Source organism: Pyxicephalus adspersus, chromosome 6, assembly GCF_032062135.1.
Source record: "Pyxicephalus adspersus chromosome 6, UCB_Pads_2.0, whole genome shotgun sequence".
Lineage (NCBI taxonomy): Eukaryota > Metazoa > Chordata > Amphibia > Anura > Pyxicephalidae > Pyxicephalus > Pyxicephalus adspersus.
In genome coordinates, this window is record NC_092863.1 from 60173355 (window position 1) to 60200236 (window position 26882).

Sequence of the window (26882 nt, forward strand, 5' to 3'; positions counted from 1 at the left end):
GTCATAGGCTTCCTGAGACCTCATTTACAGTCATATGGCTGTACCTGCAGTTATTGGTAACCTGCTCAATATCTTCTTGTCGGAGCATTATCCAATGTTAGACTTGTTTTACTGCAATACCAGTTACATGAACACAAATAAACATGTTTAAAGGTCTGTTATATAAAATAGTAGATTATTTAGAAGAATAAAACACATTTGGGCATATCCATCGGAGTATGATATGAATATATTGATAACATTATCACCACTGCTATAAAACACTCTTGTTAGTTCATGTGACATTTACAACCTTTAAGAGTATATATATTCAAAATAGAAAGTGTTTGTTTACCTAAAATGTGGACACAAGTAATAATCAACCATGCTACCAATCAAGGCTGATCTGTTCTCTATTAGAACATAGAGCTGCAAAAAATAAAACTTAGCAATCAGTTTTGCCTAATGTTATTTATTGTATACACATTTATTAGAGATCCCCCTTGATGCATTTTTATATGCAGTCTTAAGTGGAAATAGAAAAAAACCAACAGCATCAGAATAAAGGTTATGTAAGAAATACAGTAGTTCTATACCTGTTGCAATTCTCAGTCAGTCCACTGGGTGGTGGCATTTACATTTATAAAGAATACAACATACCACAATCATGAACTGAAAACATTGTTATACATTGTAAATAAAAACAACCACAGCACCAACTACTTGACTAAATGAGAATGACACCCTCTATAACACTAATGTATTTCTGGCATAATTTTAAAGTTATACAAAAGCCATATCTTTTTGTTGGGTAATTAGCTTCAAATAGTAACAGACTCTCCATTCAGCTGCCCTGGACCTGTACTTGCCTCAATAGGAAGAACCCAACTAAATTTAATTATTTTCATGTTTTATGTTTCTGTCAGAGAGCTATAAGCACATCTTTAGACAAATGTTGCCCCCTCCACTCCCATCCAAGGTGTACAGTCAAAAATTATGCTACACGTTTTTTGTTTTTTTTCGGAGCAAAGAAGGGTTGTTTACCACTACAGTCAAGGCCCATTAACTAACCCATCTTGGCACTGACCATATTAAGAGATCACAAAGCCACCACTGAAGCCTTCAGGACTTCTGAGGTCCCTGTTGATGGACACCCAGATGAGAAGCACCCACCACCTCATAAGGTAGTAATGGGCATACCCAAAAACCTTCCACTCTACAGTACAAAAGGAAAAAGACTCAGGCCTCAGAGCATCACGAGAACAATAAATGCTGACACCACACTTCCCAAGCAACAGAAAAGCAAGAAATCTGTGTCCTTTTAAAAGCCAGTTTATCACGTACACTATAAAAATGATAGAACACAGAGGAAAAAAGAGTCACATTTTATTTAACAAGGATTGACCAAAAATGGAAACATACAAAGTGTACAATCTAGAAAGTTTTTCACAAAGAAAGAAACAGCACTTTTTTTAGATGTATTTGAAGGTAGTGTACAGAACACGCAGGCACCATAATTGAAGTCACTGTAGTTATATAATAAAACATTAGACATATAAAGTTTCTGGTATACTAAAAGCACTTGTTCAAATAGAACATTATTAAAGCCACCAAATTTGACAACATCACATTCTTTTTATTAAATGGGGAATCATTTTAATGTTGGTAATAAAACCCCTCCTCCTACTAGCAAACAGGTAATGCACTAATCAGTCTTATGTATAGTGGATAAAAAGCCTGCTTAGTAAACATTTATGTCTAATTACCTAAATGTAATTTAGGAGAAATATAACTTGAATTTCTACACATTTTACATAGTGCCTATATATGTATGCTTGCTTATTGAAACACGTCACTATCAGATGGCAATCTCTATGGGGTATTTTTCTCTTTTCAATCCCCTTTCTGTTACCTGGTTAACAAAACAAATAGGGGTGGACATTTTTATAGAAGTGTAGCTCCCTTTGAATAAAATACAAAGAAGTGTAATATTTTGGCTTTAGGATAAGAGGCATTTCAATAAAGCTTTCCATTCCACATTTGCAAAATGCCAACCACAATGAGTAAGATTAAAAATAGTCCTGTGACATGTACTTTCTCCAATGAGTGTTCAAAAATCACAGTGACATATATTGACGGTGTACGTGCAGTGCTCTGGACAGCTAAGACCTACCACAGTAAGATACACTGCTCCATAAATTATTGTGTGGGCACTACAGCTGCAAAGCCCACCTTACCATTCAAGGAAGACCATAACATCTTTTCTCAGCAGGAACAAAAAGTGGAATACCCCTAACATATAATTGGGACATCACAAAAAGCAGGATGTGAATAAAGAGGATTTGATAGAAAGCAGTTAGTTGGATGTAGAAAGAGAAGCCCTCAAAGTAAAACCTAGATTTTCAGAAAATTATTTACATTACCTATGTAATCAGAAGTATGAAAGAAGTGCAAAGTAAAAGCATGGAAACAGTGTTAAAAACATTGTGTACAACACAAAAAAAACATTTGGTAATACCAAGAATATCTCCTTTTAAATTTAGATTGGTAGCTCAATTACCAAAAAAAAACTCATTCAGTTTTTTTAAAGGAATGTTGATGGGTTCAATCTCCAGGTATCCTAATTTTTCATAGGAACCCCCATAATATTATCTACCCATATGGATTTCTACTAGTCCTGCTGAGACTAGTAAGTATCAGCTGCAGCAGGTGTGCAATATTCCGTTCCCAAGTGCAAAAATCCCCCCAGCTCTTCATGACCTTTACAGAAAACATTATTAAAGTGTATTGGTAGTGTAGGCCAAGCCCTGCGGCACTAGAAGTTAGGCTAGCAAATAAGCGCAAGAATTAGAGTCTCAGATGAACAATACCTGTAATTTTATAGAACTCAAATCAATGGGTCAGAGTATTACATACAAATTATATGCATCACACTCTGTATTATATATTAATAATATTATTCTCTCTACCCACCAACTCTTAGTAGTGTGGAAGTGCAAGGTCAAATAAGATAATGAACAGGCAACAAAAATTCATTTTTGGATATTTTTAAGCAAAGTTAACCATGTATGACTAAAAAAATATCAGCACAGTTATGTCAAATATATGAAAAAAGATTAAGATTTCTTTATCCCTGCTTGGTGGTTAAAGAGTGATTTGAGGAAGACTGTTCAAACAGTGTAGTATATCGGCCTTGTCCCTGTAAATGCCCATTAGCCTAAAGTCTGTATATAGAAGTCGTGTTACCTCTGCGTGAAGATTGGCCATATTCAGGCAGTCAGCTTAGGTTATAGACAATGAGCCTTGAAATATTTGCTCATCACAGAATTGTGTGCCTTTAGGACTCCATGTCATCTTGTACATATGGCACTTGCACCACATGCCCATTTATTTGCATTGATTTCTTTTTCTCCTCAAAATTTTATAGCCTGTCATAAATTACAAACACTTTCCTGGGTATTATGCTCTCAAAAAATGTGTTCTTGTACCAGAGGGAAACTGTCAGTATCAATATCTCAGTCCTACAGAGAAGCCCAAATGTTACCATTAAATGTGGCTTATTTATTAAGGCACTGCAGTAACCAGACCTGATTGCTCTGTTCATGAGCTTTCAGTTAACAGAGCAATCGCTACAAAAGAAATTGCACTATGCTCTTTGCCTTAATAAATAGGCTTTATTCTGTGGTAGAACAACAGATATCCACTACGGGGCACTCTATCAGAACAGTCGAAAGAGGTAAAATGGGTTGTTCTTAGTAACTAACATCTTGTTCTAAGTTTTCCAAAATAACTCTTGATTGTTATGACAAGTCCACTTTTTCCTCAAGTTTTCTTTGCATTCATTTTTGTCCATCAGCTGCAGTCTTTGAAGAAAGCAATTTTGATAACAGAATAGGCCAGAACACATACTTCTAGCCTTGAGACAAACATTGCACCCCCATTTAACACCCTAACTCTGTTTACTAAGAGAAAAAACACCCATATGAAGCTACACATACAAATAATTCACTTCATTTTACATACAATCATTTCAGTAGCTGATGTGTCCATGAAGATAATAAAGTTGGTATTAGTATTACTGCAAAGAAAACTCATGCAGAACTGCAGGTAAATGGCAAAGCCAACAAGGAAACAAATTCCAACTGTACTGTCACTTTGCAGTTACACCTTGGAGAGGAGTCCTGACTCCGGAGCACTGGCTTTTATAAGGTTTTGAATTTCCTTAAATTTAGGATGATCCTTATCTGCTACCAACTGCAGAAGCACAGCCTCGCTCGTGCTGATAATAATTCCATTTCTTGCCAGGCGCTGCAAAATAAGGCACATTAAAAATGAATAAAGCACATGTTACAAATTAAAGGGGAACCACATTATTTATAGATTATGTTTTCTAATACCTAGGTAAGATAGCAGCATATTTTGTATTGTAATTCTTTACAAATCATATTCTGTATACTTTTAGGTACAAGTAGAAGCCAAAATAGTTGCACCCTGCTGATCTTTATTTACTTGTATTTATATAGTGCCGACATACTAAGCAGCGCTTTTACAGAGTCCATAATTATGTCACTAACTGTTCCTCAAAGGGGCTCACAATGTCCTTACTTCAGTCATATGTCATTAACAAATGTTTGGGGGGATGATACGCAGACACAGGGAGAACATACAAACTCCTTACAGATATTGACCTAGCCAAAATTCAAACCTGGGGCCAGACTGCTAACCACTAAACCGTGCTACCCAATTTATTTTTGTCTTCTTTCACAAACCAGAAAGACCCTGCACTTACAGTCTATATTATGATGATAATGTTCTTTCAAGCCAAAGAAGAGGTCATCTAAGCTCTTACCTAGTAGGAAAGGTTAAATATTTCGACCTAGTTTTGCCAAATTTTGTTCTATTAACCTAAAATCTAAATGGCATAATAAAAGTGCAACTTAAGCAAACCCACTGGAGAGGAACTTGAGACCTTTAAAATCCATGTGCTTTTTGGTGTGAATAACAACCAACTTCCATGGTATGTGGCTTTAGCACAACCCATTCTCTTTCAGGTATATTACTATTGCTTTGAGTGACTGCCAATCATAGTCTAAGACCAATAATAATTCAGAAAACATGGAAACTAGTTAGCATTTGGGTATATAATATATTTCACAGATATACTGTAAAGACAAAGCCACATGGCCAATTTATGAACACAGGTCAGTGTGACCGTTATTGCACAAGATGACAATCTAGGGCTATCTCACATGCCTGTGCAAAGTCCTAGGTTTTGTTACAACATTCCCTGAATTTTCTCATTGCTTACATTACGTAACTTATATTCCTAGAAATACTTTGTAAGAATCCTATCTATGCCAGTCATAAGGAAAATGTGAAATATTTTAACATGTATGTATGCACAGTGCATGTATGGACAAAATGATAAAACTCATCCAGCACTACATACACATTTTCATGATTACACTGTTTGCTTTCAACTTTCTTTGGTGGACTGATAATGCTACCACTGCTACACAAAAATAATATATATAAGGAAGGGAAAAAAGGCATCTGGTATGGAAGTGAAGCTTCCGAATTCACATGTAATTGCAAAGTTTGTTAGAAACAAGCACAATCATGAGCCACTAACCTTTAATCATATGAGATTCAAAGAAAAATGTCCTCCTTACCCTATAATTGCAGCATGGCAAACTTCTTATCTGTTACACAACCTATACATTCTGATCTTGGTTTAAAGGTTTGAAGTGTTCAGTCAGCACAAGTTTTTTTTTATCTATGCTATCCAGGATTTCTCAAAGCCAGTGTTAGTGAACTTTTCCTGCTCAGTGTTCTCCCCAGCCCCTTTTAGCTGGGTGCACCCCAGGTTACTGCACCCCAGTAACCACCCGGCTGTTTTTGGGTGGATACTAAAGGGTTGGGACACCATACAGTGGCCACTGCCCACCTACAATTTCTTCCCATCTGGTTTAAAGAAAAATTTGTGAACATTGTTGCTTCAGAGCTTCTTCTCTTAGGGAACTATGTGGGAAAAGCAAAAGTAGCTGAAGTATGTTAAATGTAACTTTCCACAACAACAAAAGCTTCTCAAACCCATGTCAAAACCTGCCTATGGAACCCTACTGACTTTGGTTCTTTAGAGAATTGACCCTTCTTCTACTGTTCCAGTGACAACAGTTTCACAAAACAGGAAGTGAGAAAAGTCACCAACAGTAGTGGACAAAAAAAATCTAACATTTTCCTATTTAATCAACTTTTTGTTGTGTGTGTATCTGTTAAATAATTCCCCTCGCTTCCTGTCTGCTGAAACCATTGTCATTATTGGAGAAAATCTATCAAAGAGATCCACAGACACTCTAAATATCTATACCAGTTCTGACATTTCTCAACTCATCTAGACATCCACCAATACATTGCCATGGCAAATCATTGCACAGCGGCAAACCTAAAATCTTTAGCGAAACACCAAATATAGCAAGATTTAGCTGCAGTCCTCTGCTTTGTAACTGGTAGGATGAGGGAGTTGAGTGTAATTCTCTGAGTGCACAGTAAATGATGCATGGATTGTGCCTGCGGTGACTGCATTTCAATACTGTATATGTCAGAAGTGTGTAAAGTCTGAAAATTCAATTTGCCCTTATGCTACAATTATTTCGTGCCTCCACACAGACACTAGCTGGCGGCACAAAAACAAGGTCTTATTGCAATTTAGCAGGGTCAGTCAATGCTCAGATATGCCTTCCCATTTTCACCCTTTTGAAATTTCCTGGCTCACATTCATTAGATAACAATCAAAGCCAGAAAAATGCACAGAGTGCAAAGACAATGTGTTCCAGACACCAGTTTGGCTTGTTGAATAAACAAGCTTTCCAAAAGAAGATCTATTTAAGCCCTAAAATATAACCTGAAATATTCTTTACTTCATAACTGAAAACAGAGCTGCTCCAAATATAAAAATTAACCAATTCCCAAAAACACAGATTTTTAAGAGTTTAATGTTAGTGCATGCCTATCATTATTAGCCATTAATGTTGCCATCAAGGTGCTGCTTTGAAAATTGGTAATCAGGCAGGTGTTTATTGCAGGGAGTGCAGGCTCTTTTACAATAATTATTCTTACCTGCCTGATTGCCACCCAGCTGTCAGATTTTGCTGCAACTCAGAGTTTCTTGCCAGGGATATGCAGAAATCTTAAAATGAATGAACTCCCACCCGCCTGCTACGTCATCCTGACCCAGCCAATCAAGATGGCTGAAGATCAGAAGGAGAAGAAGAAAACAGGAAAAGAAAGGAAGAAGATGGAGGCGCCTGTGACATAACTGGGACCTGTGAGTATCAATTGGGTTTAGTTCTGCTTTAATGATTAGTGCCAGTCCCCTTATTGTATTATCGAGTATCCTACAGCACAGCTGGGAAAGCTCGTATTGGTTAATAGGAGCAAAGCTATTACATGTTCAAGAGGAGGATGAGCAACATGTAGATTTTATTTTATATAACTCTTTCACATCATTTCTTTCTTTTTTTTTTTTTAACTCACATAGGGGCGTATAAACAAATTTTCTCCTAGTCAATTCTGCTGTATTTTTGCTCACAGCCATTCGAATTCCCAAATTCAATCCTATTCAATCCTATTAAAATGCTGCCATCTAGTGGACAATTATCAAAAGAGATTGACAGTCATAGTAAAATATGCTGTATCTTCTAAAAAGGATGACTTTCATTTGTCAGTATGTAACAGACAGTTACATTAATAATATATTCTTGTACATGTTTTCAATATAGGACATATATCAAAGTAATAACAGAAATGAATTCACAACAACCATTTAGGTCGTTGTATTCCTTTGTTATCGATTTGCAATTGAGTAATAAATGAAACAAATGTATTAGAGAATGTTCAGCATTATAAGAATGTTCCTTTCCTACATCATGGATTATAACAGAGAAAGAAGTTCCCAAAATTCAGAAAGTTTGCTTAAGCATTCAAATGTGATGGATTGTATTCTTTGCCAACAGGAGCAGTAAAAATGTAATCTTCCATGACAGCTTAGTACACATAAATGCACAATTTTTAAACATTGTCTTGTATTGGATACTTGGCAAGGAAAAAAAAAAGAAGAGAAAATGGTGGGGCAGTTAGTAAATAAATGTAAATAAACCTTTTCATGTTTCACTGGAGTGCACATTTAGCATTATGGCAATGACTTGTATTTGAATTAAATTTTAAACTAATTGCATCTTATCTTACCTCTAAGGCAAACATTCTGTCCATCATGCTTCTTGAAGAAGAGGCATCTGCTACAATGTGAACCTCTACCCCTCGCCCAATCAAATCCAGTGCGGTTTGCTGAATACACACGTGAGTCTAAAAGAAAAGGGGTGCCATTGGAAATGATATTGAATACACTATACAACATGCCCTTTTGTAAACATGTGCCAAAAATAACTACACTGTTCAGGTTTGATAACTGTCACACTTCCATCCGATACTGCACAACATTAGCAAAATAAATTACAATGTGCATGACATACCGACAGCAGACAAAAGGCCTGCTTAGTGGCTAGTCTAGTATACCCTAATGTATTTGGTCAGTATACCCTAATTAGTATACCCTAATGTATTTGGTCAGCTTAAAACCCCACTGGCCCCCATCAAGCTTCTAAGAAAAAAAAAGAAGGCGGCTCCAGCAGTTATCCTTGTCACCTCCTCAGCAGTGTCCCCTGTAATGATACCATTATGCCCATATCACCAGTTTTTAAAGTGAAATAAATGACACCTAGTGATATTCAACCTGGAAGACTAATAATTCCGTGTGATGTAATCCCCTATGTCGCCACAGCACCCTGCACTCATATACAATGACGCAGAGCAACCCAGACCTCAATCTACGTCATTAGAGTGCTGTCACTGCCAGGGAAAGATCTAAATAGGAAACACACCCAGCAGTTAATGTTACCAATCTAAAGAATAAATTAAATTAAATAAATCAAATATTACTGGGGACAGGATGAAGGTTTATATTTTACCTTTTAGAGATAAAAGAGAAAGTCACTATTACAGCCACATTTTAGCATGCTGCATATGATATATGATATCTGCATATATGATTACATTAGGCGACAAGCTTTTGTAATAAAAATGGGTTATGCAGATATTTTAGTAACAGGAGGAAGATACATAAGGGAATTAAAAATTATCAGCATTTAGTTTTGTAAGGAGCTGTGCAGATGGCAGACTTTTCCTTACATGTGTAGTAAACTTACTGAAGATTTTAAATATTTTTCATTTTAAATCTTTTTGTCCCTTAGTATTATTAGAATGTTGCTTCTGCTATATAGAGTTTCTATATAGTTTCTCAACCTGAAAGCTGCATAAAATGTTATATGCAATGAGCCTTACATCTTTTCAGGTAAATGGATGATGAATGGCAGTGGCTCTAATTGCAAAATGTTACATTAACTCAGATTCTATTATGCAGGCTTCACAAAACAAATTGCCAAGTCTGACATCTACCAGGTGGATTTGGGAATGTATCTACTTTTAACTCTTCAGGTAGTGTAACAGTCAGACCAGAAATATTGAAGGTTGCAATGCCAATGTATTCTAAAAAAGAAAAGGCAGTAAATCAGTGTAACACTGCAAACAAAGGTGAATGACATATATTATGCTATAGTGCCCATATGAGTTTTTATTATTAATAAACAGTTATTATATAGCGCCAACATTTTACGCAGCGCTGTACATTAAATAGTGCCCATACCGGTTTAGAGGTGGATAGGTTTGTGAATATATGCATATTGTTTTATCTCTGCATTATTGAGCCTCACAGGACCTCACAATTATATTTTTAAGGCTCATTTGTTTTCCCCTGCACTAAATGTAATGGTTCCCCTACAAGCTCAATTAGCATGTAATTATGTATGCGATAGTAGGGGAAACCACAGTGTGCTAAGAAGGGTCAAATATGCAGTGGTTTGCAAACATTAATTACAATGTTTCAACAAATGGACCACCATGAACATAGGAACCGAGACCCTTTTTATTTCAGTTATGAAATTGTTTGTGTTGCATGCATTTACATTCAAGCTAAAGGAAAACTAAAAAGAGAGGGAGTTATATAATTATTCTCTTGTTCCATGCTTAATGAAAAGGAAAATTTTTGAATACAAAAAACAGACCCACTTACCTCAACTCCAAATAATACAACACTACGAACACCTGGAATTTCAGCCAATGCTGCCTCAACTTCAGGTAAGACCATCGAGAATTTAGTTTTTGGGACTACAAGTTTCACGCCAGTTAGATCAAGTTCTTGAACTGTGCTCCCAAGCCCTTTAGGGTACTGCTCTGTGACAATAACAGGAATTCCTAAAATGCGTGCACCTTGCAGCTGAAACAAGATAGGGTGAGACAATTCAACAAAACTATGGAAGCCTATTTAAAAACACTGAAGTTCTAAACTGCAGATGGATGTATAATATGAACTGTTTGTACTGTGCTGTTTCAGTTTTCCTTCTTGCCATTTTACTGAGGATAAAGTTTAGATAATATCATACATTACTTACCAATCTCTGGCCTACACTTATTATATCTCCAAAATACTTTATAGCAGGACGAAATCTCTCCTGCATATCACAGCAGAAAAACACAGTACTAGCAGGTGTAAGGTTCCCAAGTGTTGTCAGCTGAAAAAAAAGAAAATACACAAATTATTCAAAAGAAACTTTTAAGTGTGAAGAAATAAAACACAAAAAGTACATCCATATTGTTCATGATAGGCACTTTGCACAATTACAAAGCAACTAACATTGGGAGGGGGTTTGTAGGAGATGATATTTCAGTTGTTATGCAGACTCTGGATCATTTATATTCTTTCATTATTAGAGTCTCATGTGCATATATCAGCAGGTGTACCTCTGTATATTGATATACAACGAGTTAGATCAATTGTTCTTTTTGATGAACCATGTTTTATTTTTTGCATTATACTTGTTTTGTATACATAATATATGCACATAAATGTTAGCCCTCCTTATAAAATGTTTACATTGACACACGTTTCTCTATAACCTCTAAACCTATAGGAAACCTAGCACTAGGATGATGATCAATAGGACTGACTACAGATGAATAAACCTAATCAGTGTAGGAGTAATGCACACAGACATATACTCCTAAGATATTTTTTTTTCTTCCTCTGCCAATGTGCACACAAATTTACACCAAGGAAACAAAAAAAAAAAAATCTGTGTTTTCTCGTAATAGAACATTAAAGTTATTAGCACAGCTCTATATTTTTACTCCAAAAGGTAATAATTATGTCTTCTGAATATAAAGATGCAATGACCATTTGAAATGTTTATTTGTAGAATCAATTGAATTTACTTTGTAAAAGCAGAACTAAACTACACTTTTCTCTATTGCAGTGAAGAAAAGTTGATTGACAATAATGCAGAGGACATGTGGTGAGAAAGTCATCACTTCTCCTTCACTAACCATTAGCAGGCTGCTGCCTGACAGTACTGTGCAATGTAGTAAAAGCACTGACTTGCAGGATGATGACCTCTGCACCTACTGGATGTTGCCATATACATAATGACAGGAGACTTAATTAAGGACAAACTTAGCACCAAAGAGGGTGCTAAGAAGTTCCTGGCTTTGCCCAGAAAGAAGAGAGCCAGAGTTATGAAATAACACATTTATTCAACATATTCCCTCCTGAGACTCATGCAATTTGTACAGCGTAGTTGCAGCTTTTCTAGACCGTTCAAATAAAAGTCCTTTGGTTGGGCCGCAAACCAGCTCTCAGCAACATCTTTGACGTCAGAAATGTCCTCAAAACGTTGCCCTTTCAGGTGTTTCTTCAAATTCGGGAACACATAATAGTCCGAAGGGGCCAGGTCAGGTGAGTAGGGGGGGTGGTGGACCAATTGGAAACTCAGTGTGTTCAATTTGGCAGCCACAACTTTGGACGTGTGCGCAGATGCATTGTCCGGTGATACTAGAGCCCTGAGGTAGGTAGTCCACCAACAGAATACCATCTTTGTCCCAGAAAACAGACAGCATAACTTTTTTGGCCGATTTCTGGGTTTGGAACTTCTTCGGCCGCAGGGACCCGCTGTGGCACTATTCCTTTGACTGTTCCTTGGTTTCAGAATCATAGATGTGGAGCCAGGTTTCATCCCCAGTAACTAACCTAGCCAAAAAGTCCTGTGCATCTTCAAAATGGCTTCAAAATTGCATCACCCTGGGCCGCAAAACATCAGTATGAATAAAATGTAATGAAGCTGTAAGGCTAATAAAAAGCGAAAAGATTCTACAAAGACTGGGATACACAGATAAAGATGGTAAATAATTATTGTGCAAGTTCACAACATATAATGCAACAAATTGGAAGGCTGACCACAGGGCAGCATCTTGTGGTACTTGGTAAGGTCCTTGATGGTATGCAGAAGAGTTCCATGTTTTTAGATTATAAAACAACTTCTTCTGTGATGGATTACAGTTAATGGTTAGCCAGCAAGTAATCAGTGGCAGAAACTGAGCCACAATAGCTACAGCCAAAGATGAACTCTTTTTCTCATCTGAACAGAGCAACCATAGCTTTGCAATAGGAAAAAATTGGTTCCAATAACAGTTTTTAGAAAGGGAATAAATATAGGTCAAGGAAGTACATAATCTATCATCCTGTGATTGCTATTGTGTGTGCACTGCTAACAATATATCACAGAATTCTAGGAATTAAGAAAAAAAAAATTACCTTTACAGAGGGCATACCTGCACATTGCATGAGATAATTCCTTTTTTAGGTCTAGGGCAGGGGTCTGCAACCTGCGGCTCCGGAGCCGCATGCGGCTCTTCAGCCTCCTTGTTGTGGCTCCCTTCGGCTGCCGTGGGGAGATCTCTGATGGGGGATCCCCTTCCTCCCAAGACACTGCGGAGGAGGGGGATTCCCTATCCGGTGTTCTAATGAAAAAAATCTACCAGTGAAATAAATCTACCACGGGGCATGTACAAATGGGTGTGTACAATGACATCCCCCTCCTTTGAACCCCAATTCCTCTGGAATGGGGAGATGTACAAAACCAAAAATGTAGGTGCAAGTGGGGGACACCTGTGACTAACACCCCCCCTAAAATTTAATTGTTAGGCTATCATCAGAACATAAAGAACTCTGCCCATCAAAAAAATCTACCGTTACACATTGCTGGAGGCACCTGAACCCCAATTTCTCTGGAACAGGAAGGGGGTACAGGTGAACAAAATTAGAGGTGCAAGTGGGGGACACCTATGGCTAACACCTCCTAAAAACTCCACCCATCAAAAAACCCCTACCCTGTTACACATTGTTGGAGGCTTCTAGCACCTAAACCCCAATTTATCTGGAAACGGGGGTACAGGTGAAAAAATTTGAGGTGCAAGTACGGGACACCTGTGGCTAACACCTCCTAAAAAATTCATAAAAACTCTGCCTATCAAAAAAATCCACCCTGTTACACATTGCTGGAAGCATCTAGCATCTGAACCCCAATTTCTCTGGAACGGGGGGGAGGCGGTACAGGTGACCAAAATAGAGGTGCAAGTGGGGGACACTTATGGCTAACACCACTTACAATTGAATCACTAAGGCATCGTCAGAAAATAAAGAACTCTGCCCATCAAAATAATCTACCCTGTTACACATTGCTGGAGGCTTCTAGCACCTGAACCCCAATTACTCAAGATTGGGGGGTACAGGTGAACAAAATTAAAGCTGCAAATGAGGGACACCTGTGGCTAACACCCCTTAAAATTTCATCGCTAAGGCATCATCAGAACATAAAGAACTCTGCCCATCAAAAAAATCTACCCTGTTACGTTAGAAGCCTCCAGGGGCATAGTTCAGTGTTTAATTTATTTCAAAGTAGGCCTACACATGCACACTTGTTGTAACAGGTAAAATTAAAAAAATATTAAAACATTTAAAAGTTTATAAACTGTGTTATGTTTTGCGGCTCCAGACTATTTTTCTTTAGTGGAAGAGGAGGCAAAATGGCTCTTTTGATAGTAAAGGTTGCTGACCCCTGGTCTAGGGGAACATAAAAAAATACTTTACTTAGCCTCTGCTCCCTGGATGCTGTCCTTCAGACGTGTAGGCAAACCCACACTTACAATGAAGGCCCACTGACTCGCATTGCATTGTTAGGAATGATGTCTGAGCCTGCAACACTGCAAATGAAACAATGAGCACCTCACAGAAGAGGATGCAGAGGTCTAGTAGTACAGAAGGTAAGTAAGGGTCATTGTGTGAATCCACATGGCTGGCAGCTCCTGGGTGAAGTAAACCACAATGCAGGTAACCCCAAATTTGCACACAGCCATGGCACAAATCTTCAAATAACTGCATGGCCAAAAGTGTGTACATCAATGTCTACCATTCACATAAATGGGGGAGGTTGGGACTCTGATGAAAGAAAAACTAGTTTATAACTTTCTCTGACATTTCAGTTATACACCTAACATTTCCTACTAATTCATATTTTTCATAATGAATGATGTTTCAATTTAACAGCAACCTGTGCTTCACTGGTGTATAACTGCTAAGCTTTTCATTATCTTCTTCATGGAAACAAAGTGGCATACAGGGGTAACCAAACCTGTCAAGCTTTTGACTGGCATAGTGTCGGTGCTCCCACAGACACTACTGAACTGTGAAAAAATATTGTGCTGAAAAATATGTTTAAAGAGAAAAAACTAAATTTTATGAATCTGGATTATAAATAATTCTACCTGCATTCCAGTAACATAGAAATAGCTAAAGCTGCATTGCCGCAAATCTATAAATCAATGAGTCAGTACACATTCCACAGCTGATGCCATGTTTAACAAGCATATGATTGGGTTTACCGTCAAAATGCCAAGGAAATAATTTTTAGATATTTTTAAATCATAGAAGACTGCAAATTTACTTTATTATAGCTTATTATTTATAAATGTTTAAAAGTCAATGCCACATATAAAAGTAGAATGTACCTGAAGCAAGTGTGACAATTCCTAAATGTCAACTGAATGCATTGCAGTAATTTCTAATAAATCTCCATCATTGATGCTACAATCTATTCTTCTTATCTATACTACATTTGCTAAAGCATCAATTAAAAGGACTTCCAAAAGCTTGCACTAATTCCTATTATTTCCTTCCTTATTTATTTAGCATCATTTATTATTATTGAAGTAAACAAACATTTAATGAATGAGTACAAAAAATACTAAATGAGTGCTAAAAACATCTCGGGCATGCACAGCAGAAGCCTTTTAGTGAAATACGGAGTGAGATCGGCAAGTTTTTTTCCATCCTACATCACCCGATCTCGGACTTGGGTCAGGTGACGTAGGAAGAACAACCAGGAAGAAGAGGAGAAGATGGCGGCGTCCGGGGCCCCGGCTCTGGGATGTCGCGAGACCCGACGAATGGATCGGACTGCCCTGCGAGATTGAAGGTAAGAATATATTTTTTGGTTTATGCAGTTTTCAGTTTAGTTCCTCTTTAAGAGTCCAGGCTGTTCCTCTTCTTTGCAGCAGGGCCTAATGGCTCTTGCTAGTAATGCTCCCTGCTGCTACTTTAAATGTAGAATAGAAGCGTATGTGGGGTAATAGGAAGTTGGGAGACAAGTTTTGCCAGACTGTAATTGTGCCTTCTTCTTCTGCTGTCTACCAGTTCATTATTCCAGTGGTAACATATTTATCAGCGGAAAAAGATAAGATTTTCCTTATTATTTCCTGTAATTTAAGAGGCGATGCTGCCACACTTGGGATTGTAACTCCCTAAGAGGAAAGCTACAGCTGATGCACATGGAGGTCATGTCACATAACAGGAACAAAAGATAAAAATAACACAAGAGTTCCATCTGTGTCTGTGATGCATGAATAAATTAAAAAACCATACCAGATAAATATTAACTATTGAAATGAAGGCTTTTTGTAATAAAAGAGGATGGTAATGGCTGGGCAAATACCAATGTACATGAAGCTGCTAAAAAAATCTTGCTTTTTCACAGCTTAGTGTCAAAATAAACACATCTTCCAACTCCTTGGAGTGAATCACTTACAAATTAGCATTCATGAAAAAAAAAACATTTAGAAACTACAAATTCTTTTCTTTTTTCCCCACTGGTAATTACTATAAAAAGGGTTAAAATCCTTGTGCTGACAGAACATAGAAGAGTCTGAATGGATCTTATCTGAAAAGAGCAGTTATGCTGGGAACGATGCTCTGACCAACAGCACTGATCAGGGCAGTGTGGGCACTGTGGAACAGAGTTCAGAAAGAGAATGCAGAACCCCAGGAGAGACACTGCTTTGTATGAAAGAGCTGCATTGTGACCCCTATGCGCTACTATTACAGGATATTTTAATCCTTTCTACAGCATGTACCTGGATTAAAAAGGTAAAAGAGCCCCATATTTATTATAGTACATGTAGCCTGGATACAATATAGGAATAAATATTGAGGCTTTCTATTAGGCTTTTGGGACATGGCGGTTAATACTCATTTTTGATTCTGGAATATTACCATTAATATTCGTTTCGTTAATATTATTCGTTCAGCTGTTCCCCAAACAACGTGTCATATCAGAACATCCTAATACAGCTCCAAAAAAACTTTTGCAAGGTAGTGTAATATAGTGGATTTCATATGTCCCTTTACTAAGGAGTATGTGTATGATATTGGATGCCTTGTCTGAAATACAAACTGAGCAAGCTTTGTTAAGAGAACACATTCCAAAGTTCATCTATGAGTTTAAACAGGATGAAAATTTGAGCTTTGTTTTTTGGACAGCTCTAAACAGACAGTGGTGATTCATGAGGCCTGGCAATGAGAATTTTTCAGAAAAAGCTTGGGGAATAAAAGAGTCAATAGGAAACTGGGGCTCTGAAGCAAAGCAATGAACATAAAAATATTGGCTATGCTACACGACTAATGCTTACACACAATAAATTTACAGCTCAGTAACAATATAGAATATAGCAGAGACAGTGACATGTTAAATTACTTGTAAATGGTAAACGAACGTGATACTGTCACCCTGCTCATTCAGGCCCCTCATTCCAGTAATACTCCAGTTACCTGCACTCCCCCACCAATCAGGCCTGTGTCAAAGATGTAGTGTTACTCCTAGCTGCTCCTTGCCAGGCACATCATTTAACACTTTTTAATAGACAGCAGCCAGTATAACAGCAGCCCCGCTGTCATTCGCTCAGCCAATGTGCCTCTGGAGAATAATAGGAACACCAGCAGTCCAGTTGTCATCTTCTCGGGAGCAGCGTGCCCCACAAGTATGACAGGGGACACCAGCAGTCATGTTTTTATCCACTCAATGGCCATTGTATGCCTTGAAAAAAGGATAGTGGGACCTGCCCAGTGCCTAACTTTAGGGAGAAGCCTAATAACCCAGAACATAACCCCTAACCCTCCAGGTTTCTCCTGCCTGTATCTGCCTGTCATTCTTACCGGACACCAACTTTAACTTGGCCACACCTTAAAATATTGGGCTTTTCCTAAAAAAAATTATGCCTACCCTGCAACAATACCTAGTCTTTCCAGTTATGGAGGGAGCAGGTAGCCTCGTCACATGTTAGTTTTTGGACTTAGCAGCCTATTTCTAGGACCCTAAGCTGTCACTAACACAACACCAGCGGACACCACAAAGTTCCAGCAATGGCAGAAGATTTCTTTACAAACACATGGCCACCTTGCCTTGCCAGTACCTCTTTAGGCATGCTCATGACCAATTGACATAAACTGCAAAATGTAGAACTATACTATAGACTGACAAATCTAATCTGAGCTGTAATTAAAGAAATGATGATCACTATTTATGGATTCTATGTTTCTACTGCTCTCTAACTCATATTGTCCGAAACCTAAACCTATTGCTCCTAGGTTCATCCGTCTACCAAGATATTCGACCACTGAGACTGTCATTCTGAAAATGTTAGCTGGCTATCTGCCACACTCATCTGAAAGCTTCAATACAGTAGGAGTCCCTGACTGACTATGCCGAATTCAGTCAATAAACTAGCATTTTCAGAAACGAGTGCACCTTTAATTACATCTAAATGTGACACCTAGTATACTGAAGAACATTTGTCAAGTCATAACGATTCTTGTAGCCTTGTTCATGCTTTGCACCACTGGAGAATTTATCAGCTCACTTTTATGGGGTCCTTCAACTTCAAAAGAATTTGACACGGCCCTATTCATTATTTAGTGGTAAAACTTACAGCCAGGTGTCTGAACATAGATAATGAATCAACAAAACCTATACTGCATGATTATTTCTTCAATGCTATAACGGGGAAAAAAATTGAGAAAAGACTGGAAACTTTAGTTTTGGTAAAAAGAGTACTTGTGATGGTCATTAGCTACAAAATTCCATCTCTAAGTGAAAGTCTGACTTGAATAAAGGAAAAAAAGCTCTCCAAGGCTGCCGAGGATACACTTTCATCAGTGAAGCTGGGTGATCCAGCAAACCTGGAATGGATTTCCAAAAAGTCACTTGCCATTTTTTCAAAAATGTTTTGAATCCTGGACCAGATCCATTTCAGGTTTGCTGGATCACCCAGCTTCACTGATGAAACTGCAATTTTAGTGAGCTAAAGCGGGGGGTCTGTCCTCTGAAAATTGCAAGCTGATGATCACCAAACACTTTTTTTTCCTTTTTTTAACTGTGCTTGTAATAGTGCTTGCAGTGTAAGATTTTACAGATACATGCCGAAACATAAATTTAGAAAAACAATTTACCTTATGTTTTCCTGTATAATACACCCAGCACTTGTTTACTTTCATAGAATACAGCACCGGTTGCTTTAACACAGGGTCAAGAACAGGTTTTAAGTGACCCTATCAAGTGGCAAAACTTCCAAATGAAAGTTTACTACAAAAGCTCTAATACTCCCCCTCACTCTGGTGGGCCCATGTTTCTTGACCTCAGTTCCAGGGCTGCATGAAGACTGTCCATTGCTAACTTTCTGTGAAAACCTGAGTTCTTAAGTTTGTTATGCTAAATGAATGTCTTTACAATTTCCTGAACCATTGCTCTGAACATTGAAACAGAAAATTCTGACTTTTCTTATCAGAATGATTGTTCTATTCAGAGATATATGAAGTAATAAAGGCAGAGAGATAAATTCAACCACTTCTTGTAGTAAGCCTCCCAGACAGATGCACTATCATTAACCACCTGAGCGTTACACTGAGGTCTAGATTTCTGTACCAAAAGTGATCCACTGTTTTTCATGAATTTTTTTTTTTTTTAAATTGTAGACCTGTAACTTACAGAAATATGTCCGAACAGGGGTTCTAGTAGATAATATGAATATAAAAAATGTATTTACTTTTATTTTATTTTTTTTCTATTTTTTGTATTGGATTGAATAGGGAGTTTGTATTCAATCCAATACAAAATGAGCGTTTGAATTTACCAGTTATGTACTTTGTATTAATTTTATATTATTTTGTATTGGATTGGATACGCAAGTTTGTATCCAATCAAATACAAAATATAAATTTGAATTTCCAGTTATATACTCAGTAATTATTTGAATTATTTTGTATTGGATTGGATACAGGAGTTTGTATTGAATTCAATACAAAATGAATGAATGAGTTTCAATTAGAATTTCCCGCACGCGCGCCGACGTCATCACGCACGCAGGGAGGAGCCGTCCGTTTTTTTTTTCTCCGCCGGACGGCTTCTCGTTTCAGAGATCATCCGGCGCTGGAAGAAGGACGTGGACGATCAGCGGGACCAGGTAAGAAGCCGGCCGGCATCTTGTGTTCTGCCGGCCGGCATCTTACCGGTCCCGCTGGCACCCGACGAAGGCACCCAACGCTGGAGAGGGAGATCGACGGACGACGATCGACGGAGGACGACGCTGGAACACGAACACGATGCTGGATGAGCACAGCGGGACCAGGTAAGTAAGGATGGCAAAAAACTCGGGGTTAACCATCGTAGCCATTTTTTTTTGCCTGTACGAAGGTCGGGCTTAACGGCAAGGAGGTTAATATTGCTGTGTTTCCTATTGCAATGGTATCAGAAAATACATTGTTTACCAGCACCTGTTCTCACTAATAAGCTACATTACTGTGCAATGAAAAAATGCCTCGTTTTGGTTTGCTGACTTTCAGCATTGATATTCAAAGGATAGCAATATTTACAGAAATATAGAGCCTGCTATTGCTGGTTTCCTTCTAAAAATGCCAACTATGGTGGATTTTGAAGACAGGCTTTCAAGCAGTGCAAGTCAGTTGGTTGAATACTTTTAAAACATATTACATTGATTCTGTGATCACACAGCAAAGCACAAAACTTTATAAAATTACAAGAATATAAAACACAGGTACTTATAGCTATTTATAACACCTAGAGTCTTCACTTTCTAATTGCATATCAGTGTGTCACTTCAGTGTACATCTGACAGGAACATATTATTTGAGTTCAGTTCTGATAACAGATACTAGGACACAATTTGGGGTTGGATAACAAGACTAAATGGGAAAAAATATATTGTCACATTTACCCTTCTTTAGCAGCCAAGAGAGTTTCTTTGTGTGGAATGGTCCTATAGGGACCAACAGCCCACACTGAGCCTATACTGCTGTGCACTAAACATCACATAATGGAGTCATTTTACTAAAGGAGTTTAGGCTGCTCACTTGGAAAAGTGAACCATCACTCTGCAAGGGATAATTCCTTTAGCTTAATAAATGTGGTAAAAAATTTACATTGCCTGGAATACTTATCTGCCTGCACACAATTGGATGGCTGAAGTCAACAGCGCTTTACTGTATTCATTAAACTAAGTGAAGTGTACATTAAGTAAAAAGTTACTTGCTAACGAAACAATCTAAACTATTTAGCAAATCAACCTCAGTGCACTTTAACTTAAGGTTAGTGACATTTTTCATGTCCCTTTCTGAAAATGCTAGTGGCCTGGCTGGATTTCCTATCCTCCTGCCTGAAGTATAAATTAAGATTTTAACTAAAAATCCTGCTTCTCACTTTCTAGCCCTCCGCCATACAGAATAGACTAATCTCTATTTTCAGTTGGGCACCTGTGCAGCAGCCTCAACTACAAATGCAATAGTATTGGAAGAGGGTGCCGTGACGGATTTCCTATTTATCACCATATACTGGTCATGCCTGTGCACAGCTGCCTGCCCAAAAAATAGATATTACACTGACCAGCGTGGTGGAGGTGTGGACATTCAGAAAACAGGTTCATGCCACATATGGGATCTTAATAGATATGAAAAGTGTCATAAACCACATACAGGGTTTTAGTTAAAAAGTAACTTGTACTTTAAAAGTTTATCCCCCCACATGCTAATAAATTGTAAAGTGCAGCATTCATATTTCTGCCCGGACGGGTTCATTTCACAGGTTAGTAGGTATAATTTGGTGATCACACGTTAACAAGTGGCAATTTAAAGTAATGTTAACTGCTTGTAAATAGAAATTTGCATAATGAAATATCATATGCTTCACTAAGGAAATTTGTTGCCCACATCATCCTGTTTGCTCCTTTTCTTGCCTGTCCTGCTGTGCTCTTCTCCTAATAGAAAAATGATAGCAAGAAAATAATTGGATGTTAGAAGCAACATCAGGATGTTCATATTTGACGCTTGGGTACACAACTATAAGCTGGTGGGCTTAAAGTTTGATTAACCTAAACTCCAATAACTAAGTCTCTAATTACTCCAAGTAAATGTATATTGTGTACACCAATGTCAGATGCATGCAGACACATCACACAATATTAATTTGAAGAGATGCTTTGTATCTGCTGTCTTGGTGTGGTCATCATGCCAGAAACATGGTGAACATAGATTTTAAACTCTTCGGGGCAGGGTCCTCTCCTCCTACTGTGTCACTGAATGAATCTGTCTGTCATTTGCAACCCTTTTTTAATGTACAGCACTGCGTATTATGTTGGAGCCATATAAGTATATATAATAATAATAATTAAAGTTAATCTAGCTATCTTATAGGTTAAAGAAAGTACTATAAATACAAGGACAATGGTTTGTCATTATAAATAAATATTCAATACAAAACTAATTTCTTTACACAATATACCAAGATAAATGTATGACTTTGATCCCGAGACTTTGCTCTATCACAAGTAATCAGGCGAAGAATTTAAAACATTTTCTGTTTAAAATGTTTCTTGTTCCAACAAATTATACAAAGCTGAAGTGCATATTATAAAAAAACATAACTACATTTTTCTTAATGATTTCCTGACTGATTACTGTTCGGTTTCTCCATATCTGAAAAGCTTTCATCCCAATCAAGTTACAGAGGAAAATAACGTTAAATGGGAGAGGGTTTAATAGCTCTTTTGTGGTTGCAGATTTCAGGGCTCATCTGCAAAATGCATTTATTACATTACAGTAAATAAAGTACAAATCTACTGTATTATCATTTACACCATTCATTTCCTGATGACTACATAATTTTTTTTATAGAAGTGGCTTCTGTTCAGTCTTCTGGAGACAACCACTGAGAATTATTTAGGGCAGCAGCAGCAGCATACAGACCTTTTTATAAAGCAGGCAGCACTGAAGGAGAATTAATCATTGGTGTCTTAGCTACCAAGGAAACAAGCTGGGCTACTTTTACACAATATTAATGCACCCTGCATTTTAGTCCGAAGCATGAAAGACTTCTATGACAATATAACTCCTTAATGAAAGGGGACGCTGACATATTAACAAAATAATTGGCTTTCCCTGTTATCACACATTCCTCTAAAATAGAAGCGTTAGTAATAGATGGAATCTGTGGGCTGAGTTACCTTGTAGCTTCCTATTTCTTGATATCTCCTGACATAGATCTACCTATTAGAGGTGAGGTTGCTGCTCCTGACATTGAAGTCCCCCTGCTATATTCACCATAATATATGAGAGTACAGTGAATGAGGGAGACACAGACTGACCCAGAAATGCCAGGGAGATCTTGCTGACGATGCATGTAGATGGATTAGATTTAGAAGTACCTACCCAAATTGAAAAGTCTGTTTTGGATAGGCGGTTAGATTTATTGCATAGCGAACTCCAAGATTGATGAGAATTAATTGCAAATCCGATTGCAATGACACATCGGGCACACCTGTAATCATTATATTGGCACTGACCTGAATTTGTAGTGGCACCAGGCGGACTTTGCACCTGTCACTGACCACAAAGCCTTTAGGTAGGTCAATGTACTGTCCCCATTCTTCAGCGAAGAGCTGCACAACAAACTTCCGATGCATGTCGATCTGATCTCCGTACAGGCTGAGAAACTTTTGGATCAGGACTTCATAGCCTGCACTGTGTGGCACAGACGATGGCCGGGCAAACACTGAGAAGCAGAAGAGAACTGGCACGCTGCTGCCACTACAGCCCCCCAGTGCCCCGCTGCAGCTGTTGTTCAGACTGCCGGGGCAGCTGTTCACCTGTGCTGCACACACTGGCTGTTCTGCCATGTTCATCAGATGCTGTGGACAAAGACACAAAAAAGGGTGTTATACAGGATTGTTATGACCAGCCCCTAATACAAAGTGTCACTGCCACTCCTACTGCCACCCCAGAGGGAGGAGGAGAGATGAAGGTTGCAAGCAGTGGGTGGAGAAAGGGCAGCTTAGGTGATTGCCTTTCCCTTTCCTCACATAGGAGACTCCCAGCTCTCTCCTCCTCCTGATTGCCTTTCCCTTTCTTTATACCTCTGATTCCCTTTCCTTATATATGAGACTGCCAGCTCTGATTCCCTTTCTTTATATATGAGGCTGCCAGCTCTGATTCCCTTTCTTTATATATGAGACTGCCAGCTCTGATTCCCTTTCCTTACACCTGAGACTCCCAGCTCTCCTCCTGTGATTGCCTTTTCTCCTTCCTAAGACTCTCAGCTCCCTCCTCCTCCTCATCCTCCTCCTCCTCTGTCTGCAGCACATTGGATCAGACAGCATGTCAGTGATTAGTAAGTGAGCAGCGCTCTGTGATTGGACAGCGGCTGCTCCACTAGGATGGTCATGTGATGCAGCCCGGGCACAGGATCACAGACCTCACACACCAGCTGGCTCTGTGTCACAATGTGTGCCCACATACCACCAACCTGTGGCTCAGCACATGGAGCGGAACCTCCATACCCAGCAATGTTATCCACCCTGCTAAAGGGTTGTAATTCTGCAAAAGCCACAGGCTGCCTTTATACAAAACTTATTCTCTCCGCTCCGATACACTCACCCTCCTGACTCCGGTACGTGGAGCTTGCACACACTGATACGTGCTGACGTCATGTGGCCTGGCACGTCAGTAAAGGGGCGTGGCCGCTCGAGTAGGCAGCTAGGGGGAAGTAGGAGGAAGTATTGGAGTCACATTCATATAGTGCGGAAATGTAATGTCCTCAAAGTTAAAGCTGTGCTGATCTTCATTTTTTTAAGTATAAAAAGTGCAACTTTTATTTCAGTGTCACCCGTCTTCGTAGTAGTTTCTTTCAGCCGTAAGACATAAGTGGTTGTCAGTCTAGGAATAAACTTCCCAACCCCAATTGTCTTCCTGTGCCAGTCATATACAGGTAGTCCCCAGGTTGCATATGAGATAGGGTTTGTTCTTAAGTTGAATTTGTATGTAAGTTGGAACAGGTACATTATTTTAATAAATGCAGTTAGGACAGATGTTTGTCTCAACATATTAGGCAGTGTGTGTCAGTTACTGTATAAAATCCTCATTGTGAGTTAATCACAAACAAAGCAATATAAAAACTTTATGAAGCCTAGACATTCATTAACTCCTGAAGCAAGCTGTGCTTTGATATGTAAAAAGAAACAACTGCAGAGTTTGCCTTGGTCATTTAAGAGTTACAAGAGGCTGCAGAAAGAGCTTACCCCCAAGATCACCCACAACCTCAGCTGTGTTTAGCAAAAGATTTCTTCTGCAAGTCATGCAAACTGCCCCCTCCTCTCTGTCAAGCCTCCATCCTGCACACAAGGGAGCAGGGAAGCCCCGTTCGTACCTAGGAGGTGTCCAACTGTCAGGGACTATCTGTATGCACCTCTCTGTGAGCAGGCTGTACTTACAGGAGGCAGTATCAGAGCCATGTCAAAAGTAGCAACCATCCAGCACAATGCCTGGGTGTATCTAGTAGGCTGTAATTTGTGCGTAGATGTGTTATTTTTCACTTTGGGGTACCGCTCTTTTGTGGTGTTGATATGTTCCTACCTGGAAGTAAGCTGTAGTGTATGACAGGTGAGCTCTCAGGTAAATCAGTGCTCTGTGTAACACAAGCCTGTTATGTGACGGGAAGGAAGAATAACAAAGCCATTATTTATAGAGATATGTTTACATTCTATTCACAATAATAACACAGATCCTAATATTAAATATCATATTCAGCAAACCAGGCACCTGCTGGGAGGAATTCATAGTATGGAACCAACCTATTCCATTGCTTTGCTGCCGATACAGATAATCTCTGACCCTCCCTATATGATAGTATAGTCTGATGGTCCCATTGCATGAGACAGTTTTACATGGAAACCACTAATCACCGCCAGCTACCATAATTTTTGTCCTTTGGGAGGAAATTGGATTAGCTGAGGGAACTCCCTAACACAAGGAGGGTATAGAAATGCCTTAGCATAATAATGCCAGGATCTCCGTGCTGCAGGATGAGGGTGCTTGCAAGTATTATTTTCACTGCAGGGATTGCTAGAAAATGTTTCCTGGATCCTTTTTAAATTTGTTTCCAATATTTACAATGCAGAAATAGAACCACATGTTATATTGGATAAACAGAATACACAAAGAAACAACAAATGAAATGTAACAGATCTGAATACTAAACCCAGCCACTTACCCCTAACTAATAATATATATATATATAAATAAGCATATTTAGGCATATTTATATATATATATATATATATATTTATATAATAAGCACAAACATAATAACTGCCTTATAAATAAAGGGTGTTTTAAATCAGTTTTGTTATTTAATATACGCACTATATATATATATATAGTGTGTATATTAAATAACAAAACTGATTTAAAACACCCTTTATTTATAAGGCAGTTATTATGCTTGTCCCGTTATATAATATTCTCTCCATTCACAAATAAGCACCAATGCAGTGTTGTTTTCCACTGGTGGAAGATGTAAAGCAGATGAGTTTCTGTAAGCTGTTTCAAGATATCTTGTTTTTTTCTTCCTTGCATCCATTGACTCAGAGTGTGTTCCTTTAAGCACCAATTTAAATTTAGGAAAAGGAAAGGTGCCAAATCTAGTAATAGTGCAGGATGTTCCAACATAGTAATGTGTTTGTCAGTCACAGAAAGTGCTGTGTGAGAAGGAGCATTGTCCTGATGAAGAATGAAACCATTTTCCTACATTAATGGCCAACTTTTCCTGACTCTCTCAGATTTGTGGAAAGTTCCTTATAATATTATTGGTTCACCGTTGTGCCTTCTGGAACCCATTCTGCCAAAACGACACCCTTCATGTCAAATGACGGGACTTTGAGCATGGCTTATACCTTGGAATTGCTTTGAAGCACTTTTTTGATTCTTAGTGATGAAGGTGATTTCCTGTGCACTGACTGTTCAGGTCTTCCTCAAATTACTGCAGAATGTCAGCATACATTTTCTTGCAGCACTCTCTTTGCTCTGAGGGGACATGAGGCGAGACACAACTGCAATAAACGCTGACTGACAACAAACTAAATGGAAGAGAGTGCAATTATTTGTTGTGAATATTTGGATGCGTTTATACATTCATGGCGGGTGCTCATAATGAGTTCTTACCGCTTTGTTTAAGAGATAGAAATACAATCTTGTTATTTCATAGACAGACATATATATATATATATAT

The 26882-nt window shown here is 38.4% G+C and overlaps 1 protein-coding gene across 2 annotated transcripts; it reads right to left on the reverse strand.

The window, feature by feature from the left end:
- Positions 1–1349: 1349 nt before the first annotated feature.
- ISOC1 (isochorismatase domain containing 1) lies at positions 1350–24305 on the reverse strand. 2 transcript variants are annotated; one of them, XM_072416003.1, is made up of 6 exons: positions 24254–24305; positions 23164–23508; positions 10545–10664; positions 10166–10369; positions 8227–8343; positions 1350–4287 (listed from the first exon to the last, which is right to left on the reverse strand). In XM_072416003.1, the coding sequence occupies exons 2-6, from the start codon at positions 23500–23502 to the stop codon at positions 4141–4143; spliced, it is 927 nt and encodes a 308-aa protein (XP_072272104.1). In that variant the 5' UTR covers positions 23503–23508; positions 24254–24305; the 3' UTR covers positions 1350–4140. The 2 variants fall into 2 exon arrangements, with proteins under 2 accessions (XP_072272104.1, XP_072272105.1); XM_072416004.1 differs by lacking the exon at positions 24254–24305 and adding an exon at positions 23859–23932.
- Between the last annotated feature and the right edge of the window lie 2577 nt (positions 24306–26882).